Here is a 24,590-nt window from a genome sequence, read left to right as displayed (position 1 = left end):
AATCTTTTCAACTAATAGACAGTTGGTCTGATTCAACTTGCCCACTGAGACGTTATCCATAATCCCGTCGTTTAAAGCGCTATGATTCCGGAGAGATGACCTGCGGGTTTCCATCGAAACAGAGCGTCATGTGAACAGCGTCTGTATCAGATTCGACGACGACATCCACTTACAAAGAGTTTACTTCGTCGACATCGCCGACACCAACGCTGTTCTACCCTACCCTAGCGCCAGCGCTCCTGAAAGAGACTCTTCCTCGGCGCTCACCGGGTTTTCCACGACGCCCATGGGGTTCCGTGTTTTATCGCAAAACTCGGGTACACCACTTGATCGCCTCTCACGCAGTTCATTGAGGATTGTCTGTGTGTGGAGTTTGCACCTCAGTTCCGACTCCAAGGCGGTTTTCTCGGCTACTGCGCAGTGTGATTTACATGTCACGTGTCAAGTACTCGGACTGTCAACAACTCCGACCGGAATTAGGTCAACTTACCATGGCAAGGGGTGCCATGTATTTCTACAGATTGGTTTCCATGTCTAACTGTACGCTTGGTGCTACCACTCAACCAGGCGCCTGTCGCAGTCCATCCATGTACGGATGTTGGAAACAATAGACCTCCTCTACCAACACGGCTGTCACGAGGAACCTTGTTTCATCAACCCTTCGCTGTAAGAACGATAGCGCCTATAGGCGTTCAAGGGATGGAAAAGATCGCCTTCCTTCGTCCGGTTTGATCTTTTCGACTACGACACCTTCCTATCTTCCGCCTTGACTACCGGACACAGTGTCGATTTGATACTTAAAGTCCCTCGGCCGTCCCACTGACCCCTGTTGCATACCTGCCTCGTATCGTGTTGTCGTCCTCCATTGTCACCTCGATATAAGAACAGGAGTACTTATATGCCGCTTCAGGGATGAAAACGATCTCATTACTTCGTGCAATGGCCATATTGCCTCGACTTCCTACTACCCGGTTACGTCGATGCCCCGGCGGTCGATTGTGAAGCTGGTTTACTTCGTCTACTTGAGGTTGGCTCGCAGGCTATCACACCTTTTTCCGAATCGTACCGACGGTACGCAATCGCAGACCCCTGTTGCTGACTACCTCCCCTGCCACCTTGTCAGTGGCTAGTGGCCCACACCAGCCCACATTGTGACCACCTGTGATCCAGAGATCAACACCATTGGCACAGCAACAGCCTCGAGATAAAGGCTTATCCAGGACGTCGCTTGCTGACAGTGCTTTCTCGGTCACGCCCTGTTGATCGTGTCCACTGACGACGTCACCGTAGTGTGGTGTTTGCGGACCCAGAGTACTCGCCCCTCTCCCGGCGCTACAAACTCGACCGGCGCCCCCGAGAATCACCATCTTCGGCGTTCCAGGCGCCTCAAGCTCTCCGACGCCTCACGCTCTCCGGCGCCTCGGGCCAGAATATGTCAAACGGTCGACACCCCAACCCTAGATCTGTTTGCCTCATATCTGAATGTGGCCAGCTGTCGTCTTCCATTCCACCTGTGCCGGATACGACCGCTGTGGAAGTCGAAGCCTTCCATCGTTCCTGAGAAGGATTACGCGTGTACGCTTTTCCGACTCCGGTTCTCCCTCCCATGGTTCTTCAGAGATCCAGGCCACTCGACCCCTGCCATTGACTTTGGTCTCGCCTTATTGGTCAGCCAGAAGTTGGGTTATCGACCTCCGAAACATACCCAGAGACAACCCCTGGAACTTCCGGTGTGGTCCAACCTTCTGCTCCATCCACACGGTCTGTTGCCACACCCTCATACCCGCATGTTATCGTCTGCACGCCTGACACACCTGCAGAAAGCCAAGGGCTATTCGGCTATAGCGACCAAGGCTATTGCTTCAGCCCACCGTCCATCTACAGGGGGACTGTATGCTGATAAATGATGCTTGTTCCAGGCATTTTGTTCTGACAAACACCAGGATCCGATGACAGCGTCACCGCAGATCCTGGATCAGTTCCTTCTGTACTTGCGTAGCACCCGTCGGTTGAAGGGCTTACCACCCCCACACACCTGGTCGCCATCTACTCCGTTCTGGCCATCTCGGACGATCGGAGAAAGACGAAAATTCCCGACCTACGGGCCTGGCTGCGCTCGTTCAGTCTTGAAGACCTGAAGGCCAAGTTCGGACCGCCTGCGTTGGATCTGAATGTGGTCTTCAACGCCCTTCTAACCACTCCCCACGTCTTCCTTCTACGACCTTAAGTAGAAGACGGGTATTTCTACTGGTTTTGACTACTGCCGCTCGAGTCCATGTACAGCACGCCCTCGACGTCTCCCGTGCCCGGTTCGAATGCGGTACCCAGGGCGCCGTTCATCATGGACCGTACTGGGACGTCAGCGTAAAGACTCAACTCCCAGGACAGCCTGATAGATCATTCCTTGTCCCCTCCCCCCTCGTCCAGTGTGGGTGCCGAGGATGAGGATGAGCGTCATTATGCTCAGTAAGGGCACTGAAGGTTATTCTACGATCTAAAGACTGCCGCAAGTCTAGGAAACACCTTTTTCTGCCGGTCTCCCCTTCGTCGCAGTCGTTGGTCAGCCGGAATACTTTTCCCTGTGGCTCCGGACGGTCATCCTTAAAGCTTATGAGCCGCCGGATTGGACCCTCCCCCCAAAGGCTATCACCTGAAATAAAATGAGATCAGGGCGATCGTATTTACACTGGTTCTTCACGGTATACTGTTCCATCCAGTCGTTCAGGGAAGCCTGTTCGTGGCGATCGGACACCGCCTTCACCAACCACTACTTCCGTGATGTAGCCTTGAAAGTTGTCGCCGGCGTTCACAGTTTTGGTCCCTGGTTGTAGCCCAACAGGTCATCTATCTCCGACGCCACTGATTCTCCGATACCCTGAGCGGGGCCCGTCGACCTCTCTGGTGTTTATCACCCCAGACGAGACGGATCTCTTGCGTTCCGCATTCGCTCTTAGGTCAGTTTTAGTTTTGGGTTACCCGACTCATTCTATTGCTGTCACCTATCCGGGTTTTACTTTTTGCATCAACTCTCGTTTCCTGACGACAGGAATGGTAGTAGATGTGGACACCGGCGCCGACGCCAACGCTTCTCTGATACCTGAGCGGTGCCCGTCGACCTCACCGGTGTTCCTTGCCTCCAGCCTAGAGGGCTCTCCTGCGTTTCGCATTCGCTCTTGGGATTGGTCGTAAATTTTGCCGCCGACGCCGCTGATTCTTCGATTCCCCGAGCGGGGCCCGTCGAACTCTCTGGTGTTTATCGCCTCAGATTAGAGGGCTCTACTGCGTTTCGCTTTCGCTCTTCGGTAAGTTATATATTTTGGCAACACGCCTCATTGTATTTCGGTTACCTATTCGGGCGTTTCGTTTTTGCATCGACTCTTGTTTCCTGAAGACAGGAATGGTCGTAGATGTTCCGGTCATCACTTGTATGCGGTGCGGATTCATCGGACCTAGACGAGGGTTTAATATGGTTCACATCTGCAGGTATGCCCACCGGCCATGCCGTCTGATAAAGATGCAATACGGAGTAATGCAGGATAAGTTAAAAAATTTAGTAAAATCTAAATATTTTTTACATTTGTATACTTATCCTGCATTACGAAGTCTAAGTGCCCTCCCTTTCGCTACGCTACCTCCCCACGAAGTTTCAGATGTTATGTTTAAAGCAGTTATGTGTTTTTGTGTGACGTCATGACTTCCGGGTCACGTGCCGACTGTGAGAGGGCGCTGCCTCCTGAGCTGGTTGGGACAACTTTCTTCAGCAGCTGGATCTCACACAGTTCGTCACTCTGTCAAAGACAGCAGTAAATGCAATACGGAGTAATGCAGGATAAGTATACAAATGTAAAAAATATTTAGATTTTACTAAATATTTATAAAACCTAGTGGTTTGAAGACATGCCAAAGAGGGAACAGATAGCGGAAACGCATCTTCCTTCGCGGAAAAAAGTATTGCATAGCACGGGCTTCCCGAGCACGTGCGGAGCGAGGAGATTGGAATTGCTTGAGTTATCGTCACTTTTTGGCTTCAGATGTAGTCGCGATAGGACGTACATTTGTAACTTTAGTTTGATAGTTCGGTTCGATGTGACGCAAGTTAGTCACTTTAGTTTGAGATGTCGTCGCCATAGGACGTACATCTGTCACTTTGGTTAATAGTTAAAATTCCACTGCGCAACACCTAGTTTGGCTTGCCGTTTGCTGTCTATCTTCAAGCTTATCTACATGATTCAACAAGCTTTCTACATCTGACGATCAGTCGCCCCAACCGTCTTCAAAGTCAATGTCTTGTCAGTTACAACACCTTTTAACAACTACGTCTCCTTCTACAACAATGGTGATGCCTTCGGCAGAGGACGTAGAGCAGGGACCACCTTTTCCTTTTCTGTCTACTGGACTTTACAGCAGCCGACTGACACTTCGACACCTCTGACCAGAGGACCTTCTCATTACCATACAAGGTGCTCCAAATCACTTACTATTTGTCACGGGACCATTGGGATCGTTGGGGTCGTCCTCCATCACCTCAGGCTCTGTCTTCCCTCACAGGACACCAGACTCGACCCACAGCACCTCTGACACCTCCTGCTATCCTAACTTTGGCTTTTCATAACTCTGGTGACAACGAAGATGCCTCAGACGTACTGCTGTCACCATTCTCTCTCACCGGTTAATGAAGGCTTCTTTAATCCTGAAAGAAGGATCAACTCCAATCCATTGTTGCTCTCCTTGACGTATACAATGTTTTGTGCAGAATGGTGTCCCAACCTTCCCTTGATTCCCCTCAAAATTCAGAACCATTACTGTCGACCTTTGGCCTGGTAGGTGAGGATTTATCTGCTCTCTAGCTTCTCTTTAGCACCATAGCTTCTTCCTTGTGTCCTTCGGTGGCCTTTAGGAAAATAAAGGATGTGTTTAAAACATCTGCCTTCAAGAATCATGTTCATCATGTCCACTTGCTGCAGTTTTCCGCCGCCCAATGACGATGGTCATAAGATGGGCAAGACATTTTCCACCTTTACCATTGATGACAGAGATCTTTTCTCCTGTGACACTTCCATTCTTCACTTGTACTGCCTCTCTCTCTCCCTTGCTATGATGTTGAAGCAGGCACTGATTGCTGCTGTTGATTATTCCATGACATTGCGTGATGCACAACTTGTGATTCCAGCAACAACCCCTTGTTACTTCTGTTGCTTATTTGGCTCATGCTACTGGTACTTGCACTTTACTTCGCCCGCAGCTTAACTTCAATACCATACTCAGAGTTTGTGGGACTCTTGAGTACACAATGCAACCCTGACACAGCCATGGTCAGTTCTTTTCAACTACCGGTATGCCTTCCATTTTGTACTGAAGAATGTTGATGATCCAAGGGCAGTATCAAGTGAACATTATGCTTTTGTGGTTGACTGCCAAACAACCTCAAACAAACCCACTGAAACATACCTTGACGGAAAGGGGAGTGCTTAGTTATGTGTCATCTTTTCGCTGCTATCCTGCCACAGACCAGCGTTGCTCCACTTTTAACTTGAACTCATCCTGCAAACAACCCTGTGGTAGAGGATGTGACTGTGGACAGCAGTCTTATGGTTCCAAGAGCAGATGCTGACTCTCTTGTGTTGGACGACTTGGTCTTTCCTCCGACTGCAATTTCTTTGAGCGATACCCGCCCTATTAGGTGGAAGACTGCAGCAGTTCTGGCCCAACTGCACTATCCCAGGGGACCCGTTTGCCACGTCAATTTTGTCGGAAAGGTGTTGGCTGTCCCAAACGGAAACCGCCGCCTTGGACACTCATCTGCCAGTCTACCGATCCTTTGAGACGCTATACAGCAACTCTGAGCATCCGAAGAATTTCCTTGTGAGTTTTGATTTACAGGACCCTTACCTGCATGTTTATTTTCAGGTCTCCTACTTCAACCTGAAGAGTATAAGACTTAAGTGTAGAGGGAAGTACTCATCCGGCTGCTGTACTTTATCTAGCACCTCCTTCACCATGTCGTGTGGCTAGTCAGCAAATTGAAGTCCGACCTGATCCTTTCAGTGGGGCAGAATTCGAGACAGCTGAGGACCGCCTTCTTCTTCCCACCAGATAGGTGGCAGAAGATCTCTGTTGCCATCCTGTTTCCGTTGCTCCATACAAACACTTAAAATCTGCATCCTTGAAGTACATCACTCAGAAAACTAGTAATTCTTATTATGTCAATGTCCGCTAACTTTTTGTTATGTAAACCATCTCTCCACGCCCAAATGCTTCTGCCCAAGTGCAAGGTGAGAAAGCTGGGGCTCAAAAAGAGTCTGAACCCGAAGTAACATGTCACCTCTTAGGATCCCGATGTTGTTTGGGTCATTTGTTAGCCATCACCATGGCAGAGTGTTAAACAGGGCTGTTGATTTTGCTAATGCTGTAAATTTCGGGTTGCTCCAGCCTATGGGGTGATGTTTTTTTTGGAGGGACCTACATATTGAAGCAGATGATAGATCTCCTCTATGTGCTCATTGAAGGTATTATAAGTTGCTCACATGGGGCATGTTGACGAGCTCTCTCCCTGTGAACAGTTGTCTTGCGTAACCGTTGCTGATTGTCTCTTGGTCGCATCTGCTGCAGATGCTTTTACCATGAATGTCCTAATAACCATAAGTGAGTGAGTAATTATAGGTTGGCATCCTCTATATCTCCAGGGCTGGCATTTCAGTAAACCTACATTAATCCCTGGATCCATTCCCATGGTTCTTGTGATTGCAAATTATCCACCTTTGATTGTCATTAATATTTTACCGACCAATCAAACGTCGACATAAGAGAAAGGGCAGGGATTGACTTCGGCCGCGATTCTGCGATATTCTTACATACCCTATATTCGGCGAGTTTTTCGTATCTAGGATTAGGGTGCTTTCGAGGGGGGTCGTCTTATACACAGGGTTGATAAGGTTTGATGTTTTTTCCAACATTTGCAACATTATTCAAGTCACAAATACCGAAATTCAAATACAGTTTCCACTGTGTGAAGATGAAATATCTCTGAAAATTTGCAAAATCTCATCACACGGCAAAAAATCTCATTACTTTTGGACCAGTGAATTTTTCTCTCACAGGTAAAATTTTCAGAATAATCCCTGAAAGGGTAAAGGAGGTAACACATATTACCAAGGCCAACACCAATTTTAATGGACTGGAAGACATCCTTCCATCATGAAAATATTTGAGGGCTTTCTTTTGCGTGTCAGTCAGTTTTTCAATGTTGAATTTCTCGCAAACTCAGTCAATGAGACTTGCCACTATGTTATTGACATTGCCAACCCAACATTGAGGCTCGTTTGTAACAAGTGTGACACGTAATCCTATCATAATCAATGTAACTATCATCAACCAGTGTTTTTAAGCCAACACATTGATGAGTATTTGTTAATATTGGCTAGTATTGTGCACAACCACCAGTGGCTAAAGTGATGACGTAAATCCTGCTGGGGTATCATGCAGGAAGCAGAGGTACTGTAAGTCCTCATGATCCCCAGCGAGGTGGCCTAGCTTTGGTTACTGGTGACCTATAGCCCGTGTTTTAAAACTGTATATATAATATTGTTATGCTCAAATATGTTTCATGAATTGTTTCTAATTGTAGTATGCTCAAATATGTTTTACAACTTGTTTTTAAACAAAACTTTGTTTAATGACTAAATTATAAATATATTAACTTGGTCTTGTCGCTATATGGCTGCGATAGTGCCGATGCGACGTTAAATTTTAACTCACTCACTGTAACAAGTATTCTGATTGGTACCTTGTGGTGTAGCCAATTAAATTGGCAAATGGAAATCAAGGGCAGGTAATTTGCAATTACAATAACCTTGGGAATGGATCCAGAGATTAGTGTAGGTTTACTGAAATGCAAGCCATGGAGAGGATGTACAGTTGGAGGTTTGCTCAAACAACAGCTAGAGTGCCTTCAACAGGATTGCTGCCTCTTGGTCCTTTGATGTGTGATATGTCTTCATTCTCATCAGAGGCGCCTAGGCGTCCTCCAGGAAAGTGAAGTGACCCAGGATGATGAGTTCAAACTGTTTGATTTTGATAGTCACCTTGACTGGGTGACAGACATCGAACTCTATTACCTTTGATATCAGGGAGGCGGAACCCGTTCCAGTACTTAACCTACCTCATACATGATTCTGCAGTTAGGCTGACATATCGGCCTTTGTCTCGCTTCATAGAAGGGTGCAGCGTTGGCAGTATCTTGGTATCTAGTACACTGTGTGCATTTCCTCACGTCATCACCATCTCCAGATAAAGATGTGCATAAAGTTTGGCGCTCAGTTCCTGAAGATGAAAAGATCATCAAAGCCTCCCTCTGGTGCTACAAGACTAATTGGACAGGATGCAGCCAATGTTCAGAAGGCCCTGGACTTGAACATCTCAGTTCACCAGTGGCAGTGTCTCATGGGACAAGACGTGTCTCAGTAAAAGACATGACAAGGCGGGGGTCAACTTTAAGGTCACTGCAGTTCTGCCTGCAACAAAGAAACCAGTCTCAGGATAAACCTGAGGTGGTGAATATCCTGTTGTATGAATCTCTTTAAGAGAAGTAAGACAAGTTCAATCAACTAACACCAAGTCATCACTTGCTTGATAAAGGTGTTAGGATCTACACCAAAACGGCCCACTAAAATTGTAATAAAGAAGTTGTTCATCCATAGAACTCGTCTTACTTCATCACACCAACTTCTAAATGCCACTAAAAGAAGCTCTTTAATAGAGTTGATTCCCACTCACTACTTATTTGTTGATGAGTCTCTACACATTGAGGATCTATAAACCTCTATTATTCATAGCAGTGACACTGCTATTCAGTGTTTGAAATTCCATTTCATCAATGCCAGGATTCTATTCTCCACTGGAAACATGGCACACTATATCACCAAGATGGGAGCAACACGTTCAGGTCACCTACTGGACAGGACATTTATGTGTTGATGGACAGTGTGAGTTCATCACAACCAAGGTGTCGCCATCATGTTGGCATATGCACTGTCGAACCATGGACAGTCCACTCCCACAGTGTGGACATTGCATCCAGATCTATTCAGGTGGATGTACAAAGAGTTAGACACACCCAACATTGATCCCTTTGCCGCCATAAGATGTCATCATCAGCTTCCAGTATTTGTCACTTATTCCAGATCCACTAGCTTGGGATCACAAGGCACTAGCAATTTCACGGCAAGGCAAGCCTGCTTACGCATTCCCGTCTCTAGCACATTTACCCAGAGTTCCGCATTGGGTCGCGCCTTATTGACACAGTCGGCCATGGCTCCCAGAGTTAAAAAGACTTGAAGTAGACTCTGCATGCGACTGGCGGGTTGGAACAGACAACTCATGAATCCACACAAGTAGGCACATCCAGCGATCTGCATGTGTGGTTCTATAAAAGACCTTAAGTTTTTCCTTGAGAGCAGCACAGGCAATATTGAGTGCTGTATTACTGGGATTACTAGGATTCATTTACAGCCTACTATCACACAAAGGGAATGACTCCTTTGGAGGCAACAGTTAAGTTTATTGATGATTATTTGCTGTATTTGTGTATGACAAGGAAGTTGTGGGGAAGTACCATTGGTACATATGTAGCAGCTATCAACTCTGTACGAACAGCATCTGGATCAAAGGAGATGAGCACTGCTCCAGCTTTGCTTACGAGCTATCGCCTTGGGGATCAGAAGCGCCGGGTCAGACCTGTGTGGGAAAGGGGTGTGTTTTTACAACATTTAACCACCATACCTTACGAGGGAGTAGCATCAGCATCAAAACAGTTCCTTACTCAGAAAACTGTGTTTCCGATTGCCTTAATCACAACTGCACGCATTTGTGAGGTGCATGTTTTGTGTGATGCAGGTGAAGTTTGACAGAGGGCCTTATGGGAAAGAGCACAAATAGGTCTCATGTGAAATTATGTTTGGGTTTACTCTGTCATCTTTGTCCACAGTCTTGGGACAGGAAGATAAAGCTGATTTATCTTTGTGTCCATCCTGGGCTTTGAAACGTCACCTTGAAGGTACAAGGCCTACAAGAAGACGAAGGCAACAGTTATTTCTTCCTTTGCCATGATTCCGGTCTCCAAGTATACCATTGCGTTTTGGTTAATGGCATCTATCTTGTAGTCATGTAGATATGCAGGAGTGGATCATCCTCAGGCTCACAATCCTCATGAGATTAGGGTTCTGGCTTCCACTATGGGCTTATATTCAAACTGTTTTGTCGTAGATGTGATCAGAGGACGTGATTCCCCACAACTTCATGTTTGATCCCCCAGGCATCACGTTTCATATACTACACAGGTACTTCACCATGGAGCATAGCTTTGCATGTTTGATTAAGAATGTGATAGGAGATACAGGATCAGTGATGGTGGAGTGCTCAAGGAGCCAAAGTCTGGTCCATGACACAATTCTGTCCAGGTTACCTACAGATCAGCATCGCAAACTGCAGACGCCTCCACCAACTGTGGGATAAATTGCAGAGGTTGGTGTCTGGATAAAGATAATTTATGTTAATTAAAATATTTATTGTCTTTTACTTATCCTGATACAACAAATCGTTTTAGCAGCTTTTGAATGAGAGGGTAAATTAAGGGTCCAAGGGGAAATAAGTCTGATCAATACCCTGGTGGAGAGGCACATTTTCTTTCTGTGTTATGGGATCAAAGAGAGGCAATTTGCAGAGTTTGTAACAACTGAGGATAAATTAACTTACATTATAAATATTCCAATTGATATAATTTTGTCTACCATGTACTTACTGTATATGTTTACAATAACAGACTTTCAAGCGACCTTATGTTTTAAATTGATTATTCTAGCATATGAGATTGCTGACTTTGAAAGTCAAGATCATTACTTATGAGATAACTTGGAATATCTGACCTCCAGACAACAGCACAATAAACTTTGGTTGACTATTGTGAAAGGCAACAGCATAATAAGCTTTTGTGGAATTTTTTGAAAGTCCATGGAGTAATGCAGGATAAGCTAAAAATAAATACTTAAAAAAACATCATTAGAAAATACATGCATGAACATCTGTGTATAGATGTTTGTTACATATTTATTCCATCGGCATATAATGAGTAAAATCAAACTCACTCATTGTTAGGTTATACGAAATTACCAAAGTGAACATGTTATGTAAACTGTCAGACATGCAACAATTGCTTTTAGTGCATAATGGAACCCTGTCCTCAAAATGTTTTGAGCTTATGTTGATGTTTTGATTGAAAGGTAGTTTACTTGATACACAATCACCAAGAAAAACAGCCATATTTGAACTCTGTGTTCATATTGTTATGTATTCATCATTTGAGGATGAGATACATTTGAATCCAAGCAGATCAAAGATCCTTGCAATTTCTCTGAGAAATATTCTTTTCGTCATTCTCACAATGATCTCAGGAACGTTCATACAAAAACTAAACTCATCATCACATAAGGCCTAGTGTTTTCACTGAAGGCATCTCATTCTTGTTTATGTTGACCTTCTGTGCCCTGGATTCTAACGGAATTCGATCAAGGACATACAACGAATTTGAGAGCCATTTTCTGGCGTGCATGCCTGCCATGCGCCATAGCTCAGCCAATTGATCATACAACTCTACCCCAGTCATGTCATCTTCCACCGAATCCATACTATCATCCATATATGTGGAGTTTGCTACAGTCTCAGCAGCAAGTGGAAAATCATGTTGATGTTCTTTTGCATGTTCTTGAGAAATGTATTGGGCTAAGAATGGTGAACAGTTTAAACCAAACACCACTCTGTTAAACTCAAACACCTGTGGGTTTTCATTTGAATTCATAGATCGCCACAGAAATCTTAGGTATGGACGGTCTTCAGGTTTCACTTCAATTTGGAGATACATCTCAGCGATGTCACAAACAAGTGCTACGGGCTGCTTCCTAAAACGAAGCAAGATTTCAAATAAATCATTCTGCAACTTTGGTCCTGGATGTATTATGTCATTGAGTGAAACTCCCTGACACTTAGCAGAAGCATCAAAAACCATTTTTTTTTTTGTTGTAGTCCTATCTGGACGTACAACTGGAAAATGAGGTAGAAACCATTTACTATTTTGTACCTCTGCAGAGGACACCTTTTGAATGTATCCTTTCTGCAAATACTGATCTAGAACAGAACCATAAGCATCAGCAATCTGTTTGTCCTTGGACAACTTCTTCTCAGTGCTAAGAAGACGATTGAATGCCATGTTATAGTTATCTGGTAGCCTCTGAGTGTCATATCTCCATGGTATACCTACTTGATAGTGACCATTGTTGTACTGAAGTGTCTTTCTTGCAATTTCAATTGCAGACAATTCACCATCATTGAATTCATTCATTGGGACACATGAAAAGTTTTCTACTTCCCAGAACTTGTTCACTAAACCGTTTAGATTCTGTAATCCTCTTTCATTGTTATCAGTGAAAAATGTACTTGCAAAATGTGTCTCATATTCACCAACCCCAGGAACATGTCCTATGCATGTCCATCCGAGTGGAGTCAGCTTTGCGACAGGTTCCCCTTGACAACCACTTGCCTCTTCATAAGAACGATGAAGGTCAAGGTAGTCAATACCTATGAGAATATCTACCACAGAACGAGAACCAAGTTTTGGAAATTTTATCCCATTCAAATGTTTCCATTTTTCACCATGTTTTTTCCAATCATCAACTTGCATTTTTCATGTAACCTTTGTCGTTGTAAGAGCCGACATTAATATATCAACAGAACCATCAACGCTTTCTAGTCCAAAATCAACAGTCATTGATTCAAAACTCTTTCTACCATTCAGAACATTTACCGATACTTTTTGATAATGGCCTTGCAATCCAAGTTCCGCAGCTACATCTTCATTTTATATATGTCTGCATAATTGCATCATCTAAAAGAGCATTGACTGTTATCCTGGGACGACCATGTTTAAGAACTACTGGAACAGTTCTCAGTGCTGTGTATGGCATGTCACATTGAGAAGTTGACATAGTGGTTTGTGTGTTATCTTCTGACTGTGGGGGGCTACTTACCTTTAGACTTTCTGCAATATCCCTGATTTTATCACCATTGTGAAGTAAGCGATTGTGATTTGCGGGACAACCATTTATACCACAGTCAGTAAACTTAGTGCAGCTCTTACCACAGTGGTTAGAGCCCAAGCAACGGAAGCAAAGATTAAACGTCTTTGCAACCTCCCTCCTTCTAGCAACGCTCAGGGCTTTGAATTTAGTGCAAGTCCAAATGTCATGACTTGCACCCGGACACATTTGACACTGACGTTTACGATCTCTGTTCTGGCGATTGCCAAAGAAAGTACCATCTTTACCCGATGATTTACGTTCGTGTGATTTTTGCTTTTCAGACACCCCATTGATGACTTCAGTAGCAATGACCTGAAATTCTGCTTCCTGCAGAACCCATTCTCTGAGGACTTCAACAGATTCCTGTCTCTGGTTCTCAAATATCCACCCCTGATATTTTATTTCCATGGATTCTGTTAATTTCTTAAGTAATTGTGAATATAACGTGCCATCCCCCAATTCTTCTAACTTGTCAGATTCTCTAAGGTTTGCCACTAAAATATCCAACAAGTCTGAAAACTTCTCTAAATCTCTGGCATTACCAGGTCTAAATGGTTTGAACTTTGTTATCTCTTCTAACTTCAAAGCGATGTTACGTCTTTTGCCACCATATTTGCACTCAAGATGTTCTAACGCTATGTCATATGCAGCCGCACTATGACCTAAGCTCTGAATAACTTTCAGTGCTTCTCCGGTAAGACATTGTCTTAACTGTAACAGTTTGTATTCAGGTGTTGCTGGTGCCATATCTATACAGGCTACGAATGCTGCTTTCCTGTTCTCATACATTTTAATGTCACCATTAAATGTAGGTACAGAAATTCTTCTGAGTTGTTTCCACATATCTACCCCTAGCTCGTGACTAGTTGTGATGGGAGGTGTCCCTCTATGAACACCATGATGTACTCTAGAACCTTCAACAACATTTGACTTGTTCTCTAAACTTTCAAATTGTTCTTCATGTTTCTCTTTGCCCAAATTCTTGTCTCGGCATTTTTCAATGTCAGTGTATGCTGTTTTCTTAACAGAAAGTACTTTTTGTTCAGTTTTATCTGGTACATGGAATAACTTTGACAAACATGATCTTATACTGCTTACTGAAGTAGCATCTGATCTGTTATTCAAGTAAACTTGAGCTATGCTTTGTCCAATACCTGTCTGTTCAACTCCTCTTCATTAACTTCCTCTATTGACGTAAGTTCTTTGGCGACTTGTTTTTTATTTTCAATGTCACCAATATCTGAATATGCCTGAATCAAATCAACCATGACATTCACTGCCTTCAGATGAAGCGAACTTACCTGGTCAATGCCATCTCTAACAGCCTTACGAGAGGGAAGATCTGCTTGTTCTATCAAATTATACAGTTTGTTTTTACATTTGGTAAAAGCAGTTTTAGCCGCTGCCTTTTGTTTCTTAATTTTATTGATGTTTTCACCAATTTCTATTTTAGGATCTTTAGCCTCTTCTATGTAAGCAACCTTTACCTCTGTGGAAGTAGCTTTAGCTTTGATTGACTTTTTTTAAATCGAAGCCTCCGACATGATGTATGCAATCTCAACTAAAAACTTACCTTGAAAAAAACACGCTCTGCTACCATTTTGTTTCGCAGTGGAATGAAAAAATGAAAAATAAAGGTTTGTAATCACCTTTTATTATCCCACAATTAGTATTTACATACCAAGCAATTAAAGACAAATCACTACACGAACCTTGTAGTATTTCCTTTTCTAAAGCAGTCCTAATGTGACTGAAGGTTAAACTGTATGTAACCAACGATGTCAGTCTAACCATGTGTTCTAACATCTAGCCACCACGATGGTTGGTGCTAGATTCCTTTAAAGCATTATTAACATGCTTTTATATCCAACATTCATCAAAATCACGTGTATTTCAGTGGCGTTCTTGGCGTCCCTGGGTGCACAAATATCGAAAAAACATTGGGCTTTGTTGAATGTCCAAGGAAGAAACATTTGCACATTGATGTTTTGCAAACAGCCTATGGCACCAGAAAATAGCTCTGAAATGCTGTTTATACTATACCATGTTCACTTTGGCTACATATCATTGGCATCCCCTGTGGATGCCGGGATGTATCTCTGCTGGTCATAAGAGGCGACTGAATGAACGGGTGGTCAGTCTGAGTGACCTGGTTTATTTGGTGACATCCTACCCTGACGGCATGGATCCTTGCTCACAATATCGATCATTGGATTGTCTGGTCTGGAGTCAATTATTTACAGTTTTCTGGAGAATTGCTGAATGACGAGTGAATGTGGTGTCAAACAACAAACAAACAACAGATCAATAGCTGGCATGAAATCAGATTTATGCCAAGACAGGGGTTGGAAATATCATGCTTGATGCCTGTGTATCTTTACAGATCAGGCTAGTTACTTCATCACTACTGGCTGTCTGTAAAAACTCAATAAAATTAGGTTAAATGAAATAGACACTCCTCTTTCTTCACCCAGCTATTGGATTGTGTTATTGCACTCATCTGAAAGGTCATTTCCAATTAGATGGTGTTTTCTGTTTGCATTCATTATATCGTCTCACACTTTCTGTTAAAAGAAAAGAGTGTGTAGAATACTTAGTCTTTTGAAACTGTTTTCTGATTTCTGTTCGTTAAGCTGGTTAGCAAGACTTGAGGGAAATTCAGATGATGAAATTTGTGCAAGTGAGTTCAAATATCAGACATTTGAAAAGTCCTGTAGAACTTGCCTTGTTTCAAGCAATCTGAAAATCAGATCTTAGTTCTTGCTACCACTAAACAAAGATCTTAGGACATCCAATTACAGGTCAGGTCAGAACGACCTTTCGCGACTTCCATCCCAGACCAAGACCAAGTTTGCATGACAGTACTTTCCACGGGCTATGCAAAGCCTTCTCTGTTCTAATTTTTATGTCCCATTGATGCAGGAGATAGTCGATGGAAGGAATCAGTCATACAGACCACAACTGTTCGGAATACCCCGTGTTAACCTTTTTGAGGTTGCATGATTGGAAAAAACATTCCGACTGTCAGTTTCCTTATCTAGTACGTGTAGTAAGCAATCCTTTCTTTGGTTGGATGAAAGGTCATTCTGACATATCCGGTAATGGATCTGATTTTTATGAGATTGTGTTTAAATGTAGTTGTTGATCCTTTTGTCATGTTGTACCCTGGAATTTGACTCATTTATTTCAGAAAATTCTAAACTTATTCCTGATCCCTAACTAAAATTCTTGTGTTAATGGTAATGGCTAAAGATATTTGTGTTTGTTTTTCGTTACAGTGTTGATATAATGAAGACAAAATTAGATGCAGAAAACCTTGGCATCATAACCCAACACAGCTTCATGCAGGAATTTTTTCCTGGACAGGTTATACAAGATGTTCCAAGGAATTTCACTCTTTTTCACTACAATGGCCTTTCAAGGTCATGCTCCCATGGAAAGGTAAGCCCAGACCACTTGAAGGTGAAGATAGTTGCATTTCATGTGACAGAGCAGCAGCACCTGTATACCCATACTTCACTGGAGACCTTGTATTATACAATCACCTGTACACCCATACTTCACTGGAGACCTTGTATTATACAATCACCTGTACACCCATACTTCACTGAAGACATAGTATTATACAATCGCCTGTACACCCATACTTCACTGGAGACCTTGTATTATGCAATCACCAGTACACCCATACTTCACTGGAGACCTTGTATTATACAATCACCAGTACACCCATACTTCACTGAAGACCTTGTATTATACAATCACCGGTACACCCATACTTCACTGGAGACCTTGTATTATACAATCACCGGTACACCCATACTTCACGGAAGACCTTGTATTATACAATCACCTGTACACCCATTTTTCACTGAAGACCTTGTATTATACAATCACCTGTACATCCATACTTCACTGGAGACCAAGAACTATACAATCACCAGTACACCCATACTTCACTGAGACCTAGTATTATACAATCACCGGTATACCCATACTTCACTGGAGACCTAGTATTATACAATCACCTGTACATCCATACTTCACTGAAGACCTAGTATTATACAATCACCGGTACACCAATACTTCACTGGAGACCTTGTATTATACAATCACCTGTACATCCATACTTCACTGAAGACCTAGTATTATACAATCACCGGTATACCCATACTTCACTGGAGACCTAGTATTATACAATCACCTGTACACCTATACTTCACTGAAGACCTAGTATACAATTCTGTTTTATGAATGATCCTTAAAGCTTCCAGGAATTACATGGCATCAGTAAGAGAACTTTCAATAACACTGAAGGTACTTTTATGTGTTATTTTCTATCCCCGAAAACACGGTAACAGTATGGACGCAACACATTCATAAACTGAACTTTGCACTTACTTGCAAATGAAAAATAATTGATTATTGTTCACAGTCAAATAAAGCTGCAAGCCATTTTGAAGACAGGAAGTAGGAGGTCAAAGACAGGAAGTAGCTTAATGGGATGATGTTCGACTAGAAATTTACACTCTTAGTAAAATTGACCCGTCTCAGTAGGCTAGCACTATAAAACCATCAATAGTCAGGACTAGTACAAGCACCCCCACACATGCATGTCACTATATGAGTCCATAATGTAAGGTGGCTCTGTTGAAAATTAGTGACATGGAATGATATTGTAATATATTAACAATGTCATGAAAAAGAAATATTGCGCTGGCAGGCCCAGAAAGTGGATGAAGGGGTGAGCGTCGTCCTTTTTTTCAGACACCTTAAAGGGAAACACTGCAACTGAAGTATTGAAATAAATATGGGCTTTTCTTCGCGAATTCTGTATGTGCTTATAAATTGACTATAGTTTTGAATGGTTTGGCTTGTATTCAGCGCTCTTCTTGATGCTTCAAAGAATTTTGATGCAAAAATTGGAAGAATTGTATAATAACCATAAGTGTCGCACAACTGATTGCTATTGCTGGATATGTTTAACATATGGAAAATTTGACAAGTCACCTTTGAGGCCTCCTTCGGTCTTGCAACAGCAAATGAATAAAAGCAAAACGCAAATATCATAATGACAGCCGTTAAAAGTTATATGTATTTATACTTACCATATATCACTGTGTATAAGGCGAGTTTTTCATGCCTAGAATGAGGGGGCTTTCAAGGGGGAGGTCGTCTTATACACAGGGTTGAAGAGTTTTCATGTTTTTTTCCCCCAACTGAAGTACAGATTTGTAATCATGTAATAACACCCTGGTTCTAAAAAGAGTTCATTATATATCTGGACTTATGTTTGTAATCTATTTAATTTTATTCAAAATTTGATTTAATATTTTTTTATTTTAAAAATATTTTTATTTCAATTCAGTAAACATACATGTAACATTGGTACATGAGGTATATATATGTAGCAATTTATAGAATCTTAAAACATGATCCGATATGGGTAAGTACATCTATTGATTGACTGAGAAATTATAATATGTAGGCTGATAATTCCTTCCATTTTCTGTCGAATCTCTTATTACTACTATTTTTTGTTGCGATGAATTTTTCTATTTTACATACATCTTTCAATATTTTCATGAAAAAAGGAAAGCGTAATGGAGTTTACTTTAATGCTTGACTGGTGAATGTATTTTATTGCAAGAAGAATTATGTGGTTGAATAGGTAGTTGTTTTTGTTACAGCAAAATAACTTATCCAGAATGGTAATATGAATATCATATGCAAGTTTTGAGTTTAGGTACATTTCAATTTCTAACCAAAATTCCTTTACAAAATCACATTCTATATACACATGGTATAAGTTTTCAGATTCAGAGACACAAAATGAGCATATATCATCATGTATTAACTTCATTTTCCATAATTCCTTTTTGGTGTATAGAGCTCTATTTAAAAATCTGTACTGGAAATCTATTAGTTTAACATCATTGGTACACAATCTACAATTAGAGAAAATGTTATTCCATACAAGGCTTTGATTAAGTTCATTTTCCCATTTATTACAAATCAGAGGAAAGTTAGTTGTAGCTATAAGTTTATCATAAAATATTCTGGAGCCCTTTGTTCTTATCAACAAGTCTCTCAAAATGTTATTTATGTATAAGTTAGCTGTGATAGAAGATCTGCCATCTATATTTAGCATTACTCTGTTGTAGTCAAGTATAGCACCTTTAATTTGAAATTGGTTTTGTAATTCTTCAAATGTTAAAAATCTGTTGTTGCTACATAAATCTTTTAAACTATGAATACCCTTATTAAACCAATGTTTCAGAATGAAATTATTTTTAAATTGGTGATTGAACCATAATGGTTCTGATAATATATCATTAATGCTTTGTTTGTCAACTTTATGTTTTCTGTAGTAATTACCTGAAATATTCAATATATCCCTCCAAAAGGGATTTTTCAAAGTAATAAACTTATCAATATTTGCGACCAAAAGGAATATCTGTTTTGATTGGAAGTTCTTTAATGTTGACGAAGTCGGTTTTTGTAAACTTGTCCTTAAAAATGATAATTTCAATGAATCAATAAATTTGCGGGTATCTATATCATTCTCAGACCACCTTCTTCATATTTCCTTATCAAGGTAGATCTTTTATTTTGTCTGGTTTGTTATTCCAAATGAATGTATAAAATAGTTTATTCAATTTTCCAATAAAATCATGAGATGGGTTTGGAAGTGCTGAAAATATATGAACTAATGTTGAAAGAGCCAGAGTCTTAATAACTGTGATTTTACCTATTAATGTTAGATGTCTTTTTTTCCAGCTTCCCAGTAATCTATTAATATGTTCGAGTCTTCACAGTTTGATATTGCTTCCTGCCATTGAACCTATCCATATAGCTTTAGTTTTGTCAATATTTACCTTAAAACCGGATATTCTATAAATTTTATTCAAAGTACCAATTGCAGCTCTAAGACACTCTTCAGATCCATCTAAAAATAACTGTGTATCATCTGCATATTGACCTAATTTATACTCCATATCATTTATTGTTATTCCTTTTATGCCTTTATTATTCCTAATCATTATTCCTAGTATCTCCGGTACAAGCAAAAATAGGTAGGGTGAAAGTGGGTCACCTTTGCCGGCATCCTCTTTGGTTCCGAAAAAATGTGGAGAGATGTCCATTTTGTATTAATTAAATATTGTTTATATTCATTTCGGAGAAATCGTATGTGAAGTGGATATGCTTTATAGACAGCGATCTATATATACGGTAGATGTCAAATCTCATTGGTAAGCTGAGATAACAAACATGACAACTATGTTCCTGATGTCCACAGTGCTTTAAAAAGTCCAAAGAGTTAGATATCAGTAAGCAATCAATCAACGTATTACTAGGTAATCTTTTGAATGAAGTGTTGTTTTTACATAGGCACTTTATGCCAAGATATTGCTAAAAGCGGCGTAAAACCATAGTCACTCACTCACTCACTCACTTTATGCCAAGATATGGGTCTATTTTGTCTGCTTGAGTAAACCGACATATTTTAACATGTATCTTCAAGATAGTATTGATTATTCAATCAACATATTATTAGTTAATCTTTTGATCAGTGCTTTTTGCAACACAACTGATCATTCCCGTCTTGCTGCGATGCCTCGCACATATTACATAGCACATAGTACATTCACCACATCATACCTGGATTTATGACCCAATCTTAGATGGAATAATTAGCCCAAACACAAAAAATACCAAATGGGAACCACTGAGCACTAAATATCCTATACACCCTTAGAGTCAGGGATGAACATTATTGTGTGATTTTGCAGTCTTCGTGAGGTAATCTGAGTGGTTATACTACTAATTATCTTGTTGATTTTATCCTTTTGTTCATTCTACATCCAGGGGCACGGGTGGCCCAGTCGTCTAAGGCGCCGCGATTCGCTGTGCAGAGTTGCGTCCCTTGGGCATGCCGGAAACCTATGATTGTGGGTTTGAATCTCGGTTCGCCCCGTTTATGTTTCTAGGTTTGTCAGCACCATACCTGTGCTCGTGGGTTTCACCGAAGTGATAAACGTCTAAGACCTGCATCACTTCGGGCTTTCCTCCCACATTCAGCTGACACGCCATGATGTAACTGGAATACTGTTAAAAGCAGCGTTAAATCCAACTCACTCACTCACTCATTCTACATCCAATAGTCGATAGTATACACTAACCATGCAATGGGGAAATGGGGTTTTATTTATGGCCTCAAGTAAGTAATAGGTTTATTTTTAATGTTGTAGGCTTATTGACATGACATAATTACATGATATTAAATATCAACCTATGAAACACAGAAAGATGATTCAATTGCATTCATATTATCATACATGCACCCAGAAATCTGAACATGCTTTTACTGCAGGGATACTTATTTTTATGAAACTGTGGCCATCAGGGGTATTTCCAAATAACGGCATCTGATGAGCTTCGATTGTTCTTTTTGTCTGTTTGTTTAGGTTAAAGAAATTAATTAACATGATCCATTGTGATATCAAAATCTCCAATCAATGTTCGGAAATGCGTAGAGATGTCACCTCAAAATTGTTAATTCCTCCGAATATCCTACCTCTATCACATCATAGCCATAAGTTCCTGTTTTGGCATCAATCACACTATAAAAGCTTTAGATTTTTCAACATATCCTCTTTGCTACCAAAGAAACTCATATCCCTATTTTCAATGCATCAGCGCATGTGCAAGGCAGGAAAACATTACTTCCTTTCTCTGTGTGTTGGGTCAACAAGCAAAATGTTTTTGCTGATCAGCTCCAAGCACTTGTTTGCTTGTCCGTCACAGCTGTTCAAGATCTAAAAGATTGTATGCAGACATTTAGATCTACTGCATGTAGAGAGAGTTTGTGCACACCAAAATCTAGATGCACATATTGCAAGGACTTATCCAAGGAGAATTTTAACATGCTCTATAAAGCCCTTAACTGTGTAAAATCTAAATCCTCGAGGAAAACTTTCTACATCAGCTTCTCCCAAAACTAAAACTAAATTGGAAAAGTGTTATCTCTCTGGCAAATTGACTTCCTCAGAGAATCGCGTTACTCAAACCACCCACCTGAAACTAAGAAGCAGACATCCAGCCCTGGTCATGCGACCTCAACCTTTTGCTCGGGCCTGGTGGGTAGCTCGGTCACTCAAGGTTTAAGAGCAACCTCTGAGCCCAAACCTTTATGCACTTCCCACCCTTGTGTATGAGTGAATTGTCTCAAACACTAACCAGGTCTATGTCTGCCATGTTGAAAAATGTTTCAAGGCTATTTCACATGACAGCCAGAGTTTAGTTTCCCTTCAAAGGTCAATCTATGGCAGTTTATCTCCATGTATTCTTGTTTACTTCTCGACTTAGTTAGTCCACCTCGCATGCATGAACACCTACACACTTTTTCAGTATCCTGCATCTGCCTCTATAATGAATGATAACTTTTTTATATCTTTGTTTTTTATTTGCCAGGTTGTTTATCAAGAGGCATCAGTGAGACTAGAAGATGAGCTAGAAGTACAGATAGTAACTGATACTTCCCCAGTCAAGTGCTGTTTGCAGACAAAATGGCCAACAATAGAACTGACATGGAAGTCTGGTAGCACTCCCTCCCTGAACTGACCAAAGATCAGAAACCTCATGAGGAGGTTGGTGTTAAATTGCTGCTCAACATGTGGATTTCCTTGAGAATCTTAGCCACATTGTGTAATTTATGATGTAGTGTTATTGTGACTTGCCAGCAGCATGTGTCCCGCAGAAGAGGAGGGTGATGGTCAACACACTCACTCACTGGCTTCCACACTACAACACACATGATACCAAGACGACAAGACTGTTACTGTGCATGTACCAGAAATCCTGTACACATAGCTGTTTCACTAAGTCTTCCAAAACACGCTACAATACTCCGTACTCCTCAAGGCTGAATCTCGGTCCTGGGAATGTATCTTTAAATAGTCAAATAGTCAAACAGTGCAAACAGTCTTGGAATTACTGATAATATTTATAAATGTTTATAATTTTAGCATGGCAGGACATTCAAGTGTTTTGTTTCAGTTACATAGCATGTGGCAAACTTAAAATGTAAAGTTAGCTTCAAGACTGCAATGCCTAGAGAACTGAAAGGAAAGATTCCAGTCTTGTTTGAGGGATACAATGTATTCCATATTGCATGACACTTGTGGTGGAGAGGAGGATTTTCGGTGTATCATAATGCATAACTTATTCTGTTGTTATCTTTATGCATATATTTTTGTTTAACCTAGCAGAGCACCACATGATCTAAGAAAGTAAGAGATTTGGTCTTCAGTTGTGTTTGTAGTACACGCTGTACCTCACAAGACCAATTTCTCACTCTACATTCAATGTGCTTACATATTCTTGGAAACAAATCAGTTTATCTTTTCTAAATCAGAATGAACATGAAATCATATGTGGCCTGTTTTCAAGGTAATGGCAGCAACAACTGTTTTGTTTGTATTGCACCTGATTGACAACTCACTGATGACTGACATGGTATTAATGACTTATTTCTAATTATTGTGAGGAGTTGTAGTATTCTATTTATGTCATGGGACCTCTTTTATATGATTTAGGATTTAATACTGGTGTTGTTAGGGGACTGATAATTTTATCATTGAGTTGTGTATGTTCAGCTGGAGACACTTTCTTTAAGCATTTCATGGTCAGGAATATTTGTTTGGGAAATTCCAATAATCTCTTATTGGGAAGACAGAAATGGTTGGCTCCTGCAGATGAAGGATAAATATGTTGTCAAGAAGAGCATTGCTTGAATACAGTATTTTGCATGTGACAACAATACTGAAAAAAGAGCATCCAGGACATAGACCTTCTGCAGCAAGAATAACTTCATGATACTCATCCAGATTATTATTTTGTGGTTCTGTTTTGATTCTTTACTCTTAAAGTAAGTGCATCTGTGTCTTTAAACCTTGTACAAATATTTTACAGCAGTAAATATTCTTTTATATCAATATCTGTGTTGAATATTTTTCATTTACAATGACAGTTGGGCAGTCATCACATTAAATGTTTCTGATAGGCCTTTTTGAAGCTTCACTGGTCTCACCCATCCTTACAATCTTTTGTAAAATAAAGTTATTATCCTACATTATATATAATGCAATCTCTTGCAGTTGAATCAAAATGTAAGCCCATCGAAGAACTCACACTCGGAGAGAACACTTCAATAAACAAATGGCCCAAAGACGCACATTCCATCCTACTCCCCCCTACCCCCAACTAGGCAACATGTGACTCAAGCATACTCGTGGGCTTTCGCCTTGTTGGTGTCCTGTTCCATCTAGTTTCATAGTAATTCAGTCTATTACTGGGACTTCTGAATTTATTTGTATGTTAGGGACCGACCATTTGAGTGGGGCGTAAAACAACAAACCAACCAACTAATCATGCAAACAAACATTCGGATAGACCTTTGAGCTA

At 41.1% G+C, this 24,590-nt stretch overlaps 1 protein-coding gene across 1 annotated transcript in view; it reads left to right on the top strand.

Annotated features, from left to right (window-relative positions):
• Positions 1-24,095, top strand: part of LOC139473389 (ubiquitin carboxyl-terminal hydrolase MINDY-3-like) — a 75,875-nt gene extending 51,780 nt beyond the window's left edge. Inside the window, exons 11-12 of the mRNA XM_071255946.1 lie at positions 16,403-16,565; positions 22,599-24,095. Of these exons, the coding sequence (XP_071112047.1) occupies positions 16,403-16,565; positions 22,599-22,748 (313 nt within the window). The 3' untranslated portion in view covers positions 22,749-24,095. The remainder of the gene's footprint in view (positions 1-16,402; positions 16,566-22,598) is intronic.
• The last annotated feature ends 495 nt before the right edge of the window (positions 24,096-24,590 follow it).

The sequence above is a fragment of the Haliotis cracherodii genome, unplaced genomic scaffold (assembly GCF_022045235.1).
Source record: "Haliotis cracherodii isolate W230 unplaced genomic scaffold, xgHalCrac1.p SCAF_28, whole genome shotgun sequence".
Lineage (NCBI taxonomy): Eukaryota > Metazoa > Mollusca > Gastropoda > Lepetellida > Haliotidae > Haliotis > Haliotis cracherodii.
This window is presented reverse-complemented; position numbering and strand designations above follow the sequence as displayed.